The sequence below is a fragment of the Chelonia mydas genome, chromosome 11 (assembly GCF_015237465.2).
Source record: "Chelonia mydas isolate rCheMyd1 chromosome 11, rCheMyd1.pri.v2, whole genome shotgun sequence".
NCBI lineage: Eukaryota > Metazoa > Chordata > Testudines > Cheloniidae > Chelonia > Chelonia mydas.
This window is the reverse complement of record NC_051251.2, coordinates 63,822,952-63,838,149: the sequence shown is the minus strand read 5'-3', so window position 1 is coordinate 63,838,149 and position 15,198 is coordinate 63,822,952. Positions and strand designations below refer to the sequence as shown.

Genomic DNA, 15,198 nt, shown 5'->3' with positions numbered 1-15,198 from the left:
GGGGCTGCAGGGTGGTCTCCCACCTCTGTGCAGCCAGTGGTCCGTGTTGCCCCCTGCTATGCTTCGGCCTCCGCATTTAATTATTGACAAATAAAATTTGCAGAATTTGAAAATATTGTTCATAGAATTTTTATTTTTTTAGTGCAGAATTCCTCCGGAGTAATGACATGCACAATCAGACATGAGCACTACTCCCTACGTGCAGGATGGGGCACATCTGGCTAAGCAGACCGAGAAGTGGGATGCCAGAGTTTTTTTTAGTCTCAGGTTGGATGTGCTTCTTTGTCTATGTACGCAGAGCTTTGAGATGCAAGGCAGCAGCTTCTCTGGCACGAATTAAGTAATTACATTTCTCTTGTCTGCGTGAGTTTTTAGTTGTTCCAGGCTCTTTTACAATGGGAATTTTCCCAACCTAGTACACAGCTTGGAACACATGTTGCTCTCAGCTACATATGTGCAAGCAGTTATAGTCAGAGTGATTGCATCCATGTAACTGAGATCAAAATGACAGGTTTCAGAGTAGCAGCCGTGTTAGTCTGTATTCGCAGAAAGAAAAGGAGTACTTGTGGCACCTTAGAGACTAACAAATTTATTTGAGCATAAGCTTTCGTGAGCTACAGCTCACTTCATCGGATGCATTCGATGGACCCGATGAAGTGAGCTGTAGCTCACGAAAGCTTATGCTCAAATAAATTTGTTAGTCTCTAAGGTTCCACAAGTACTCCTTTTCTTTTTGAGATCAAAATGTAGCCCATCAACTGTAAAACACATAATAAAGTTGTCTTCCACAAACTGCCACATATAGCCTTACTAAGGCCTATGGTGACATATTCCTTGACTCACAGACTTTAAGGACAAAAGGGTCCATCATGATTACCTAGTCTGACCTCCTGCATGTCGCAGGTCACAGAACCTCACCTACCCACTCCTGTAATAGACCCATAACCTCTGGTTGAGTTACTGAAGTCCTCAAATCTTGATTCAAAGATTTTAAATTACAAAAAAATTACCATTTATTCTAGTTCAAACCAGCAAGCAACTCACGCTGCAGAGAAAGGTGAAAAACCCCTATGGTCTCTGACAGTCTCACTTGGGCGGAAATTTCTTCCCAACCCCAAATATTAGTTAGACCCTGATCATGGGGTGAGACCCACCGGCCAGACACCTGAGAAAGAATTTTCTGTAATAACTCAGAGCCCTCCCAATCTACTGTCCCATCTCTGGGCACTGGAGATATTTGCTAATAGCAGACACAGATGGGCCATATGCCATTGTAGGCAACCTCATCATACCATTCCCTCCATAAACTTATCAAGCTCAGTCTTGAAACAAGTTAGGTTCTTTGCCTCCACTATTCCCCTTTGGAGATTGTTCCAGAATTTCACTACTCTGATGGTTAAAAACCTTTGTCTGTCTAATATCAAGTCTAAACTTGTTGATGGTCAGTTTATATCCATTTGATACTTTAAATAACTTCTCTCCCTCCCTTGTGTTTGCCCCTCGGTGTATGTATAGAGAGCAATCATATCTCCCCTCAGCCTTTGTTTTGTAAGGCTAAACAAGCCGAGCTCCTTAATTCTTCTCTGTTAAGGTAGGTTCTCCAGTCCTCTAATCATCCTAGTAGCCCTTCTCTACATCTGTTCCAGTTTGAATTCATCTTTCTTAAACATGGAAGACCAGAATTGCACACAGTATTCTGGAGGCGGTCTAACCAGTGCTTTGTAAAATAGTAATAATACTTCCCTATCTCTACTAGAAATACTCTCCTGATGCATTTTAGGATTGCAATAATCTTTTTCATGGCTGCATCCATTTGGGGGCTCATAGTCATCTTGTGATCAGCCAATACACCCAGGTCTTTCTCCTCCTCTGTGACTTCCGGCTGATAAATTCCCAGATTATAGTAAAAATTTTTGTTGTTAGTCCCTAAATACCTGATCTTGCATTTGGCACTGGTAAATTCCATCCTACCTCTGTTACTCCATTTTTCAAGGTCATTCAAATCTCACTTATTCATCATATGGTTGATTTATCACACAGCATTTCAGAGGTAATCTCATTCAAAGACTATAGTCAATAAAGAACAGAGAGAACCTGTTTTGTCATTAATTGTACCTCTCCAGTGACTCTTAAAACAAGTATTCTGTAATGCACTGAATGCATCCAATGAAGTGAGCAGTAGCCTACGAAAGCTTATGCTCAAATAAATTTTTTAGTCTCTTGTTTATTTATGAAATGCGTATTGCTCATCAAATCATCACATGCCATCAAAAGCATATGACTTGGAGTTGCAGCTACTACCTCAGTGTATGATATGCCACTACCATTGCATAAGGGGAACATTGGGGAAGAAATATCATTGCATATTATGGTGTGGACAAAGAGAAACCTCTGAAGATAATGCCAGGCTAATGTTCTGGTGTTTTTTAGAGAGGGCTGATATATTTTCTTCATATTAAAAAAGATAAAAAGATACTTTGTATGTGTGTATGTACATATATACATGCATAGAGATACACACACACACACATTTTAAAACAGGAAATTATTATTATTACCTAGTTCTTCCATATATATATGTGGGAGGGATTATTAGTAGCATCATCCTGGTCATAATAATAAAATGTGGCGGTTTCCATTTATAATTGCTCATGGCCCTTTTGTGGCACGTACTAGGAAGTTTTAAATAAATCTTCTTGAGGCTTTAGGATCCTAGTCAGTCATTTGGCTTAAGACTCTTAGCTCATTTGTAGATTTCAATCTGGTTAATAACGGTGACCTGTATTTAAAATTCTTGAATATTTTTGCAGATACATGTATGAACAGAATAGAAAAAAACTTTACATATAAGAACTTTGTCATGCCACCTGCACTTCACTTCGAATCACAGGCTCTAATTCTCCAGATACTTACTTACTGGCTTAAGCACTGGCAGGATTGGGGATTTAGATTCTGAGCAAGGTCTCCAATGTCTTTTCTTGTCTCCAGAAACTTATATTTTCCAGAAACATCTATATTAATTTTCCAAGCACATATTTTTGAAACGTAAAATGCCTAACTTAGTGCAGTTGAAGAATCTCTATTCTAGTAAACATTTTAGGCACTAAACAATGCATTCAAATGCAGGATTCATTTTACAGGACACCATGAGAACCCAACTGCTGTTATTTTCAGCGAGGAACTTTTTGCTTTCTGCAGCAAAGTGGTAGCAACTGACTTGCGATAGAATGATATTTATTAGAATCATAGAATACCAGGGTTGGAAGGGACCTCAGGAGGTCATCTAGTCCAACCCCCTGCTCAAAGCAGGACCAATCCCCAATTTTTGCCCCAGGTCCCTAAATGGCCCCCTCAAAGATTGAACTCACAACCCTGGGTTTAGCAGGCCAACGCTCAAACCACTCAGCTATCCCCTCCCATTCTTCCCCCAGGAAGAATGCAGCATGTGGACCCATTCATGCTTATTCATTCACAATGGGAGGACAAACTATTAATTGATCACAATACCATTAGTTCCAATCTGCAGTATTTTGCATTTGAAAGCAAGATTATCCAGGGTTAAGAGTCTGTGGCATACTGTATTATATAACTGTCCCCAATAACGTCTGGTTATTTGCATCCTGCGGAGTCTCTATTGAGGTGACTATATCTATCTGTCTGTCTATCTGTATCCCACAGAGTTCGCTTTAAGTGGTCCATTTTAACACACATTCTTTCATCAGGGCATATAGGTTACCAGAGAGTTAAAAATCAACAGCAGGGTAAAATATTTAGGATTATTTTGCTCCTGATTCTTCTAAATTTATTTCCTACTAATAAATTACTCTGAATATGCCAAATGCCGTAAGACTCTGCAAGTATCTATGACTTAACGTACTGGCAGGTTACATTCAGGTGGGCCAAATTCACTTCTGCTGTAAGTCTATTGAGTTACACCCAGGATGAATATAGTGCAAGATGCCTATCTGACTTTAAAGGCGGCTCTTTTTTAAAACTGCCCACCGCCTTGAAGAAAAAATCTCAACTACCTTTAGGAAAAGCAACTTTCCAAAGAAATGTTGCTTCAAACAATCAAAACATTGGCTGTGATGGTGGGCAGTGCTACTTGCTTGGAAAACTACTTTCTGAACTGGTGATGTTAACTCTGTGCCACGGTAAATTCAAAAGATGATATACAGATAGCAATAAGTAAAAAGGAACTAAAATCTAAGCTGCCAGTGGGATGGGAGCGAATGATGATTCTAGGTTTTTGTAGGTTTCTGTACCATTCAAATGAAATAAAGAAGAAATATGTTTGATGTCTTTACAAAGGCTTATTTCCATGATGGAAGGGGATGCTGCTAATCAACACTAACCAGGGAATTGTGATGTGTGTATTCATTTAACTGCTAAGCCAGTTAATTCACTCTGTATTTCCAGTTCATTTGATTATATTGATTAAAATCTCAACTCAAGAAAGCATCATTATTCAGAAATGTAGTTAAGCACGTGCTTAAGTTTGAATTGAAGTCAAGCTAAAGTTAAGCATGTGCTTAACTGCTTTTCTTATCTTAACAGATATAGATTTAAGTGAATGCTTAAGTGCTTTCCTGAATCAGGACCTGCTTGGGTATAACAAAAAAACTCATACATTATTATGCGAGTTAACCAGAATTTCACTGCTGTAACAACTGATGATGTTCAAACCAGCCAACTTGATAAACGGCATAGAGCCAAATAGAGGAAATGTCAAATTACTAGAGATTTGCATCTATATTTCGGTAATATTTGTTGAAGTATTTTTCAGTGACAAATACCATCAGTAAAATATTCAGATAATGTTTTGCTATTACTTTCTCCTGAGTCACAAGATAGATTATGAGAAGGTGGAAAAGAGATTACATTTTAGTGATAAGAAACAGATAGAGGGAAGTGACTGACAATGCTAATCTGAGCTTGTTAGTTATGTGATTTTAGATTACAGGCTGGGATGTTAGGTACCCAACTCACATTGAATTTCGATGGAAGATGATTGCCTAACTTTGACAATACCAGCCGTAAGTCTTTATGGCAGAGGTTCTCAAACAACGATTCATGTATCACAGGTGGTACACAGAGCACTTCCTGGTAGTCCAAAGTAAGCTGGCTGGTCACATGGTGGTGACTCCTCCTCCTTGTACCTAATGGCTAAAATGCTTGAAAAGGCATCAAAAATACATTAAAGAGTGAGTTTGTCAAAAATGCTCAGCCATGAGTCTGACTTCACTCCCACTGAAGTCATTGGTAAAATTCCCATGGAAGCAGTTAGGTCAATGCTGAGCACTGCTGAAAATCCCCTTACCACACACTTTCCTAATATTATTTTTCTATGTAAGCAATCGCTGTCGTTACCATATGGGGATGTTACCTAATCATGAATGGGAAGGGAAATGGCCTGCATGACCACAGATTAGCGTGGGTGGGAATGGTCCAGGTGACAGTCTGTCTGTTAAGAATTAAGAAGTCAGAGAACACCTACTTTATAAGTTGTTAACTGGTTATAGCCAAGAAAATACAGGCCCTACTTGGAGTCTGTCTGAAATATTAATGGAAATGGAGGAGGCAACAGAGTATCTGTCCTGGCTTATATGTATTATTTTGTTGCTACTGTTTTATTAAGGTCTATCATGTCTTACATTGTTGCTTTTGTTTTTTAGTTTTTGTTTTTTGGTAGATCTGTATTGTTTAGTCATAGCATAATTTAGGATACAATTTTTTTAAGAAGGGAAATAATGTCTTTAAATGCTAATATGATTTATTCGCCTCTTTTTATTTCTATAACAAAAATGTAATCTTTATTATTTTGGTCTCTTTTAAACAATTCCTTTTTGCCTTAATGCTCAGGCAAAAAGATAATGTATTTTAAAGTCTATGATAAAAAATGTTTACACAAAGGCTAATTCAGTTTTAGCTTCTGGGTATCTTTTGAAAATACCTTTTAAAAAGTCATTTTTAACTGGAAATAATCTCTGTTTATAGCACTTGGTTCCTTTCATTTTGTAAAATATACTTACTTGGTTTAAAAAAGCTTATCCCAAAATACATACTTTAAAATGTAAGCTAGTTTACCAAAGGCATTTAAATTCATTTTTTACACAGGGCAAGGGAATTAGGGACCAATCTTACAAAGATCAGAGCCCTGAAACTGCCATGTTGGGAATACAAAGCAGCAGCAGCACTGTTTGTCTAGATCCATTTGACAAAACGATTAGGCAGCACTTGGGAAAATTTCAACTCCGGGGAAAAAAAAAATCACATGACAATATTTCCAATCACCAAAATAATTTCAATAAGAGCAAATTCATTATCTTACCTCCGGCAGCACTGCAAAGAGACCTGCTCATCTGAATGTTTGTCTGCGGCTGAATGAAAGAATCAAACCTACATTCACTGACTCTTTTCTCTCCTGAAATGTATTTGACCCAGAAATCTCTCTCCCTTTCTCTTTCCTTCTTCTTCTTTTTTTTTTTTTTTTTTTTTTTTTAAATTTGTGTTTGCTGCATGGCTGGCCACATCTACCTTTGTCATGTCTACAACACAGTGATTTCCACCCTGGTATGACTGAAGGAAATCTCTTACAGTTTCAAAGCAATACAAGGCACTGACAACATCACTGGCAAAACATTCAAGAGGAAAACAACAACAAGGAAAACTAAGGTGTATATATACACAGAACTACCAGATGGGTTTACCTGTTTTGTTCAACAACTTCAGAAGTGGATTAAATTCTGTAAACACCACTGCATTCCACAGAGCAGACAGACAGACACAAAAAGGTACACACAGACAGCTGAGTAGCATGAGGGGCTGAGGGTTTAAATGGGTATTGTACACACTGGGTCAAATTCTGCAGTCTTTACTCACACAAAGTTCCCACTAAAGTCAATAGGCGCTTTGCCTGACTAATTAGTGCAGGATTTGGCTTATTAGCAGTTAATATTATCAGGCAATCCTGACTCCCAGCAACAAAAGTTCAATATAGCTTCCAGCTGTAAGGCCTTGATCAGGTGAATAAGGGATTTGCTGAATCAAGGCCTAATTCACTGAAAGAAGCACAAGACAATGTTAACTAAAGCTGTTTGAAACTTCAAATTTCGATGAAAAACTAGACCACATTTTTGGTGACAATTTTTACAAACATTTCCTTTGTTTTTTTCAACTAACTCTAATATGAACTACCCCCCACGAGCCAAACATAAAAGAGGAGCTTACAGCACTTTGGAACTCTTAGGCCATCAATGACTAAGGAACTACAGTACAGGAGCTCTGTCAATGTTTCCCTTATAAACCTGTATTTTCGGGAGGTTATAAACAAGTCCAATGAAGTTTGCTCTCAAACTGAAAGTTAGCAGAAAAGTTTATCATAGAAACATTTTTTTAAAAACCAACCTTTAAAGCAAAAAAACATGAATGCTGTAAAAACTAACATACTTAGCAAGTATATAATACATTACATCTTCCAACCATTCTACAATCATTGACTCCGTATTCCTCACAACACCCCTGTGAGGTAGGCAAGCAAGCATTATTGTCTCATCTTTATATAAGAGGAAAAAGAAACATAAAGAAGTTAAGTGACTTTCTGAGTCATTTGCAGAGCTGGGAACCGCTCAGTCTATTAGGTCAAAGAGATGTCTACTGTTCTGTCACTTCTTGGCATCGATACAACTAACAAAATGGCTTCCATTTAAAAGTCATTTGGCAAGTGATTAACCTATAACATTCTGTCAATTAATCAATGTTGTTACTGTACAAAACTCACAAAGTAATAAGCAATAATACGGTTAGTGAAAACAGTGCGCAAAGCCAATGCAAATCCAAGGTAAAGGAGGGATCTTAAAATTGGTCTCAAGCAGATCAACAACCCCTTCATTCTGTTACCAAAAATCAAAAAGCACACCCTGAACAGTAAGGTAATCAAATAAATTAACACAAAAAGAGCAGTGAAATAATCAAAATGCCCCTAGCAATCCTAAGAATCTTTGCCAGTGTAGTACTGGTTTCCTTTTTTTCTCCTGAGTGGTTTTATTTGATTACCATTACCTTTGAGTAATATTTGCTCAACAACAGGAATGTGAATGTTACAATAACAATGACCAAGAAATCAAAGTTTGCATATTGGTTACTGCACATGCCAAGTAAGTATTTTCAATACAAAGTACCCAAGGATGTGACGTTTGTCAATGTATACAGGAGATGGACTGACCCAAAACGCATGGAGATCAGGTATAAAAAAAAGTGTCTCACTGCAGAACGTCATGGCAAACTGAGAACTAGCACATATTGGGACATCACATACAAAAATACACATTTCCAACACTAGTGCAGGATAAATCACACACAGTATGTACTCAACAGACAGTAATAGCTTATTTCTATGACACATTAATTTTCAAGATATTTATTTTTAAAAAACAAGAAGGAAGGTGACATATAAAAACTATATTCATAATAAAATGATAATGTCAACTGTCTGATTTAGCTCACAAAGACAAGGGAATTCATAGGGCCAAATTCTTCTCTCAGATCCATATAGTAGGGCTCATCAGTAATATTCTGTTCTTCCTCTGTCGATGTTAATGGGAGACTCAGACACCCAGGCCCTGATTCAGCAGTCTACCTCTATTCATCAGAACACATAACCACGGGCTTAATGTTAGGCATGTGACTTCAATGGAGTTTTAGCACATGCTTAAAGTTAAGCACATGATTACATGCTTTCTGAATTGTGGCTTCAGGGACAGCAGAATGCAGACATTATTGGGTTACTGAGGTTGAGTACTACTGTGTGGATCAGAGAGTATAATTTGCTTTAAGACTAGAATTTCACTTTGGCATCCTTGTACAGAATCCCCATACACACCAAGACACAGAAATGTGAATTAAAGATGGAAAGCAGAAGGAATAATCTAACTCTGAATCTCCTTGCTTGCATGGACTTGGACTGTGAGACAACATTAATGCTGGTTAATTTCCAAGTAAACGCATCTTAACAGACTATAGTAATCAATATTTAACACCACGTTCTAGGCCTATACTTGGGAAGTCTCAATATTTAGCCATCTTGGCTTGTAATATCTATTAATGATTATTTTTCACATATATATGTGTGTGTGTATTTATTTTTACTTACTTCCAATTATCCATGTGTGTATGCATATATCTCATTTGTGTGTTATGGTCAGTTTGCAGATGGCACTTCATTGCTGGAGAATGCTTACTCTTTAAGCTGAAGCTGGCAGGAAGTATTTCCATTTACTATTTCCCCCACCTCTTCGTATGAGCGTTTGTTCCCTTGCTTGATAGACATACTCTGAAATGTCCAGTGGACCCTTACCTTCTGCCAGTGTTCCAGTCTGTTCTGAGGCGGGTGATGGAGGCGGGGAAGGAGGCAGATTAGCTGATTCTTCCACTGCTAGAGATTGAACAATGCAAGTGAGAAAATGAGATACAGCAATTAATTCCTGTGAAACCATTAGATGCTGAGTACAAGCTGCAATTCTGGCCTGTTTGGAGAATACTTCAATGGAGTTTGTGCCTACTGGATTTTCAGATATAATCCCTTTTCCAATGTATTATTTTAAACCTATAATGAAAGGAAAACATTTACTTTCAGGTGCCCTGCCTTACATTCCAGAGTCTGGTCCCAGGGTACAACAAAATGAAATCAAATCAAATAAAAAAATTATCAGTCCTTTGTGTTTGTGTCCCATCTAGTAGCCAGATCAATACTATTGTTCATTCATGATTTTGAGAAAGCTTTATTCACAAACCTATGATGGTAACATATTTAAATCAGGGAGATTTTAAAGATTCAATTCGATCACCTGGAAAAGGGAGAAAAAGGCACCCAATCCCATGCTTAGTTTACCTTTGAGTAGCTGGACAAATAGCGCTTTGCTGTGTTCTTACATTATTATAACCTGGATATTTTTTGTTTCTGCTGGGTTCAGGGCTAGCTACATAATATATGCAAATGTTCCTTGTCAAAGTATGAAAGGTACCAGCTGGAAGCATCACCAAGGAAGGAAAACAAGTCAATGGGGAACTTCTGTCAGCAATCTGATCATGGTATTTCATCAGAGGAAGATGCTGTATAGAAGCTTAATCTTCTAGGGTTTTAGATTAATTCCCAATTAAGGGTCTTATGCTCCCACTAAAGTCAGAGGAAGTTTTATCAATGGTTTCAGTAGCAGGAAGATTAAGCCCTAAACAAGGTATTTCTTAAGTATACTCAGATTCTCCATCTGTTTTCACAGAAATAGTTTTGATATTTCTTCAGAGTTAGCACTGGGATCTATGAGGCTTTTTAAACTTTATGCCACAGTATTTCATGGGCTGCAAATGATTCCAGCAAGCAACTAGGTCTCAATTTATGATTTAGGGCGTGATCCCCAGACCAATGAAATCAATGGAAAGACTTTCATTGACTTCAGTGGATATTGGACCAGACCTAGTGCCTCGAATACTTCCTCTTGAGACTGGCTTTTTGATCCCAATGCAGATCATACAACCACATTTTAATAACTCACAGATGTACTTTCGAACCTACAGGCACTGTAACAGAACTCATTGCAAACACATACGTTGTTTCTCAGAGTTTGTTGAAGAATGTCTCAACATCCAGGACGTGCGCTTAGTTCTGCCCTCACTTAGGCCCAACTCAGCAAAGGAGTTCAGTGTGCACTTAAATTCCACAGAACTTGACAGGACATAAGCACATGCTTAAAGTCAAGCATGTGCTAAGTGTTTCTGCTGAATTAGAGACTTTCAGGCAAAACTGCACCTCAGTTAACGAGCCACTATCATAATAAAGACAATAATAATGGTTGAAGTTGCTCAGAGAATGTAATGCAGACCTGGTGGGAGATGGACTAGTGAGGAGAGGGTCAGCAAGACAGTCAAAGGTGCATGATAAATTGGGGAAATGTGACATTTTATTTATTACCTGGTTACAGAATTTATCCCAGGGTTCTACAGTTTATCCATGAATATCAGCACCACCTATGTCATCGACATGCATTATATATTGTGACCTGATATTAATAATTCTATTTATATACATCTGCACACACAGAGATACCTTCACCACTCTTGTAAATGCCTTGTTTTACCTAAAGGTAATGGTCCAGGCTGATCTTTGTGCTGGGCTTCTTTTTCCTGTTCACCTTTCAGGACTGCTACAGCTTCAGCTGTTACTACTTGGACTATCCTTGCAGACACTTCCTCTGTGATCGTAGCAAAATTAACAAAACAAAAAAGTTGCGTTAATAAGAGATATTTTTTTAAAAACCAAATTGAGTCTGGCTAAAACTTTCAGAGTCAGACTCATTCAGATTTTTTAAAAAATTATTTTCTTTAAAATATTTAGGGAAATCATTACAAATGAAATTAAAGGATCAGATTTGCAAAAGATCTCAAGCCCCAGCACTCCTATTCTTCTCAGAGGGAACTGCTGGGTGTTGAAAATCTGTCCCTGAATCTATAAATGTAAAAGAAATTTTGAATCTTATTCCTTGGAGCGAGAACAGCATAAGACATTACTATTAATCACTGCTTCTCATTTTCGGTACGGGAGATATATGCAGTAATTGCAGAATTTTAAAGTAAGAATTTATTAACTGCCTAGGATTTTTTTTTTTTTATGTGCAATTTCGTGACCCTGGCATTTTCCAAACATGGCCAGGATGACAAGCCCAGAGCTGGATTTTCTGGCATCTCATATATTGAGTTATCTGTATTTTTACAAGTGCTTTGGATTGTATTTTTTGTTCATCAGCATACAGTTAGTATGCATTCAGGGCACTGCACCTGAAAACATTGAAGGGTATGCTGATGAGGGACTTAAGAAAGAAGGGCCAATGACATCTTGACAACGTTATAACGTACAATTTATCCACCTCACCTTTTTCAGGGCTGCATCATACAGGCCACTCTACATTTGAATTGCAGATCTGAGAGCATGCAAATGTATTCCACTTGATACCACTGTCTGGGATGACGGAGGTTCACAGCTATGTGTTTGAGGTGCAGACTTTGCCTCCTGACCACTCAGAGGGGCCATCGAAGCTCAGCCGAAAGTAAGGGCCTATTCTGCCCCCGGAGGAGTAGAGCTGCTGCTGCACCACTTGATGAGATGCTGCATGCTATGTGGACTCGTGTGGAGGGGTGCTGAGGTGGAGCCATGACCCAACTTCTCCCCATCCCCTTTGGAATGCTGTCTGGCCCTGGGGGGAGTAGGGAGTGAGGAGTCACCGTGCTCTCCTTAGTGCTAGGAATGCAATTGTTCCTGGTCCTTACATGGACTGGAAATGTTCCCTACACCCATCTCTTCAATGTGGCCAACATGACCCTGATTTAGGGACTGATCCAAAGCCCAGTGAAGTCAAGTCTTTCCACTTCAAAGGGCTTTGGATCAGACCCTTATTCCACTATGAGCGCCCATACGGTTACACCTAAGGCACATTTACTTTGGTTGAATGACCGATGCTATCACAGGACGAAGATCACTGAAGATAAATTAGTTGGGTACTTTTCAAGCACAGCATCAGTTGCTTTGTACAACACAGCAATAAGGAAATGGTGAAGAAATCTGTTCAGTGCAGTACAGCATGGACATTTCTTTTTTGCTTTTAGTTATTGAAGATGGGATTTTCAAGCCGCCTCGGGGATTTGGGTGCCCAATTCCTATTCAACTGAAGAGGAACTGGGCCTACAAATTCTCATGCAGCTTTGAAAATACCACACTCAAGTCACTTTAATACATGCAAAAACCTCTCCCATTTGTGACTTAGTGCCTTTAGATGGACTGCATGAGACTTCTACATCTGGTAAAAATGTGGCCTGGAGGACAGTACACTATTACCCAATGAATTTACCTAAGAACATAAGAACGGCCATACTGGGTCAGACCAAAGCTCCATCTAGCCCAGTATCCTGTCTTCCGACAGTGGCCAATGCCAGGTGCCCCAGAGGGAATGAACGGAACAGGTAATCATCAAGTGATCCATCCCCTGCCATCCATTCCCAGCTTCTGGCAAACAGGCTAGGGACAGGCTTGGGGGAGGGATAGCTCAGTGGTTTGAGCATTGGCCTGCTAAACCCAGGGTTGTGAGTTCAATCCCTGAGGGGGCCATTTAGGGATCTGGGGCAAAAATTGGGGACTGGTCCTGTTTTGAGCAGGGGGTTGGACTAGATGACCTCCTGAGGTCCCTTCCAATTCTATGATGCCAATCCTGGCTAATAGCCATTGATAGACCTATCCTTCATGAATTTATCTAGTTCTTTTTTGAACCCTGTTATAGTCTTGGCCTTCACCACATCCTCTGGCAAAGAGTTCCACAGGTTGACTGTGCGTTGTGTGAATAAATACTTCCTTTTGTTTGTTTTAAATATGCTGCCTATTAATTAATTTAGTGCTAATATGCATGAAGATTTTATAATACTTCCTAGGCTAACGGCGCAACACTGAAATGGCAACTGCAAATGCAGCTGTAGGATTCAGGCCTAAATTTGCAAAGGATTTGTTAAAGGCCGTCTTATGATAACTCTTACACACAGTGAATAGCACCTTACTCCACGTGAAGTCCTACTGAAGTCAATGGGACTATCTATGGAGTTAATACTACTGACTGTGAGTACGGATATCTCAAACCTGGCCTTGGGGTGCAGTGGGATGTAATCAGGCATGCAACTACATATGGAAATAGCCAGGAAGATCGGCCTAGTTGCTGTTTTAGGTGCTTAGGGCCAGATTTTAAAGGTATTTAGGTACCTAAATCTCACTGAAATAAATGAGAGTTAGGTGCCTAAATATGTTTAAAAATCTGACCTTTAATGAAATAGCAAATTGGATAGTTCATGCATCCAATGGCAGAACTATTTACAAAATAAATAAACCGTTACGTTTTCTCCCATGCAGCCCCTCATGCTTGGGAGGAGGTCCCGTAAACATCTGCAAAACTAATACATTATCTTCCTTCAAAACCCTCCTTGAAACTTGACTTTGCTACTTGAGGCCTACAAAAAACTTGAGAATGGTTTGGCTTCTGGTGTGCTGACCATTAGTGTCTCATTGTTTCTTTGTAGTTCCCCATCTGTTTCCTCTTGTTTTATACTTAGATTGTAAACACTCTGGGACAGGGTCTGTCTTTTTGTTCTGTGTTAGTATAGTGGCTAGCAGAGTGGGGTCATGGTTCCTGATTGGGGCTTCTAGACGTGACCGAAATACAATCAATCAATAAAATAAAATTCAAAGAAAAGTTGTGGGTTTCACATCTGCATACCTATTTACACTCCCTGGCTCATTAACATCCATATTCCTTTCTATTTACAGCCACAGTCACTGTATTTCCCAGGTATTCCTGTCGGCAGGTGAGAATTACTTTCAGACATTGAGGCCAGTTCTACATGGTGCTGAGTGCCCTCACATGCACTGAAGCCAACTGAAATCATATCAGACTCAACGCCTTGCAGCTTCAGGCCCACTATATGTATGGCCCAGACTTGCCCTCAGAGCCTTAATAATACAAGCATTTGCACTATATACCCATAAAATTCAGTGTTGCTGTGGATGCCAATTACTTTACTACACATTTAGTTGATAGAGACAAAAATCGCAAATTAAATGCAATCCATCAGTGTCCAACAATGATGACATCATGGAGCATCCAGTGAGAGCAAGGATGATAGCACATCAGTTATCATTTCCTTTAGCATGGGTGAACAGGTGGAGAGGGCGTATATTTAAGTCAATGCCCTGCACATAACTTTACAGTAACTGCTTTCACAGGCAAGTAATGCAGGCTATTGGATTTACACTTGACCTATTGTCACCTTTAAAGTTCAAATGAACATTCCAAAAGGTTTCTAAAATAATCATTTTTTCTCCGTGTTTTTCCTTCAACAAGACGGAGTTTCTTCTGAGAACTAGAGATATGGCTGCCTGACTTCCACAGTCACCTGAGTTTTAAAAAATGCAGGGACAAAGCCAATGTTAATTTCTTTACTGCAGAAATTTCATATATAATGAGGTATCAAGACACTTGCAGGCAAGGAATATTTCCCTCACAATTGTTGGTCTTCATTACTGACATAATTTACTCCCCTCTTGACTGGTAGTCAGAAGGGCAACTGATAATAATACAGTTCTATTGACTGCAGCCAGCAGTAAATGACAAC

At 39.0% G+C, this 15,198-nt stretch overlaps 1 protein-coding gene across 50 annotated transcripts in view; it reads right to left on the bottom strand.

Annotated features, from left to right (window-relative positions):
• The window catches only part of MAP2 (microtubule associated protein 2), a 342,823-nt gene that overhangs the window by 64,012 nt on the left and 263,613 nt on the right, over positions 1-15,198 (bottom strand). For 31 of the 50 annotated variants that reach the window (XM_043525130.1, XM_037912108.2, XM_037912112.2 and 28 more), the window contains 2 exons: positions 11,133-11,246; positions 9,356-9,433 (listed from right to left, as the gene is read on the bottom strand). In XM_043525130.1, coding sequence (XP_043381065.1) covers positions 9,356-9,433; positions 11,133-11,246 — 192 coding nt within the window. The remainder of the gene's footprint in view (positions 1-9,355; positions 9,434-11,132; positions 11,247-15,198) is intronic. The other 19 variants (XM_037912107.2, XM_037912135.2, XM_043525134.1 and 16 more) reach the window with 3 other exon arrangements.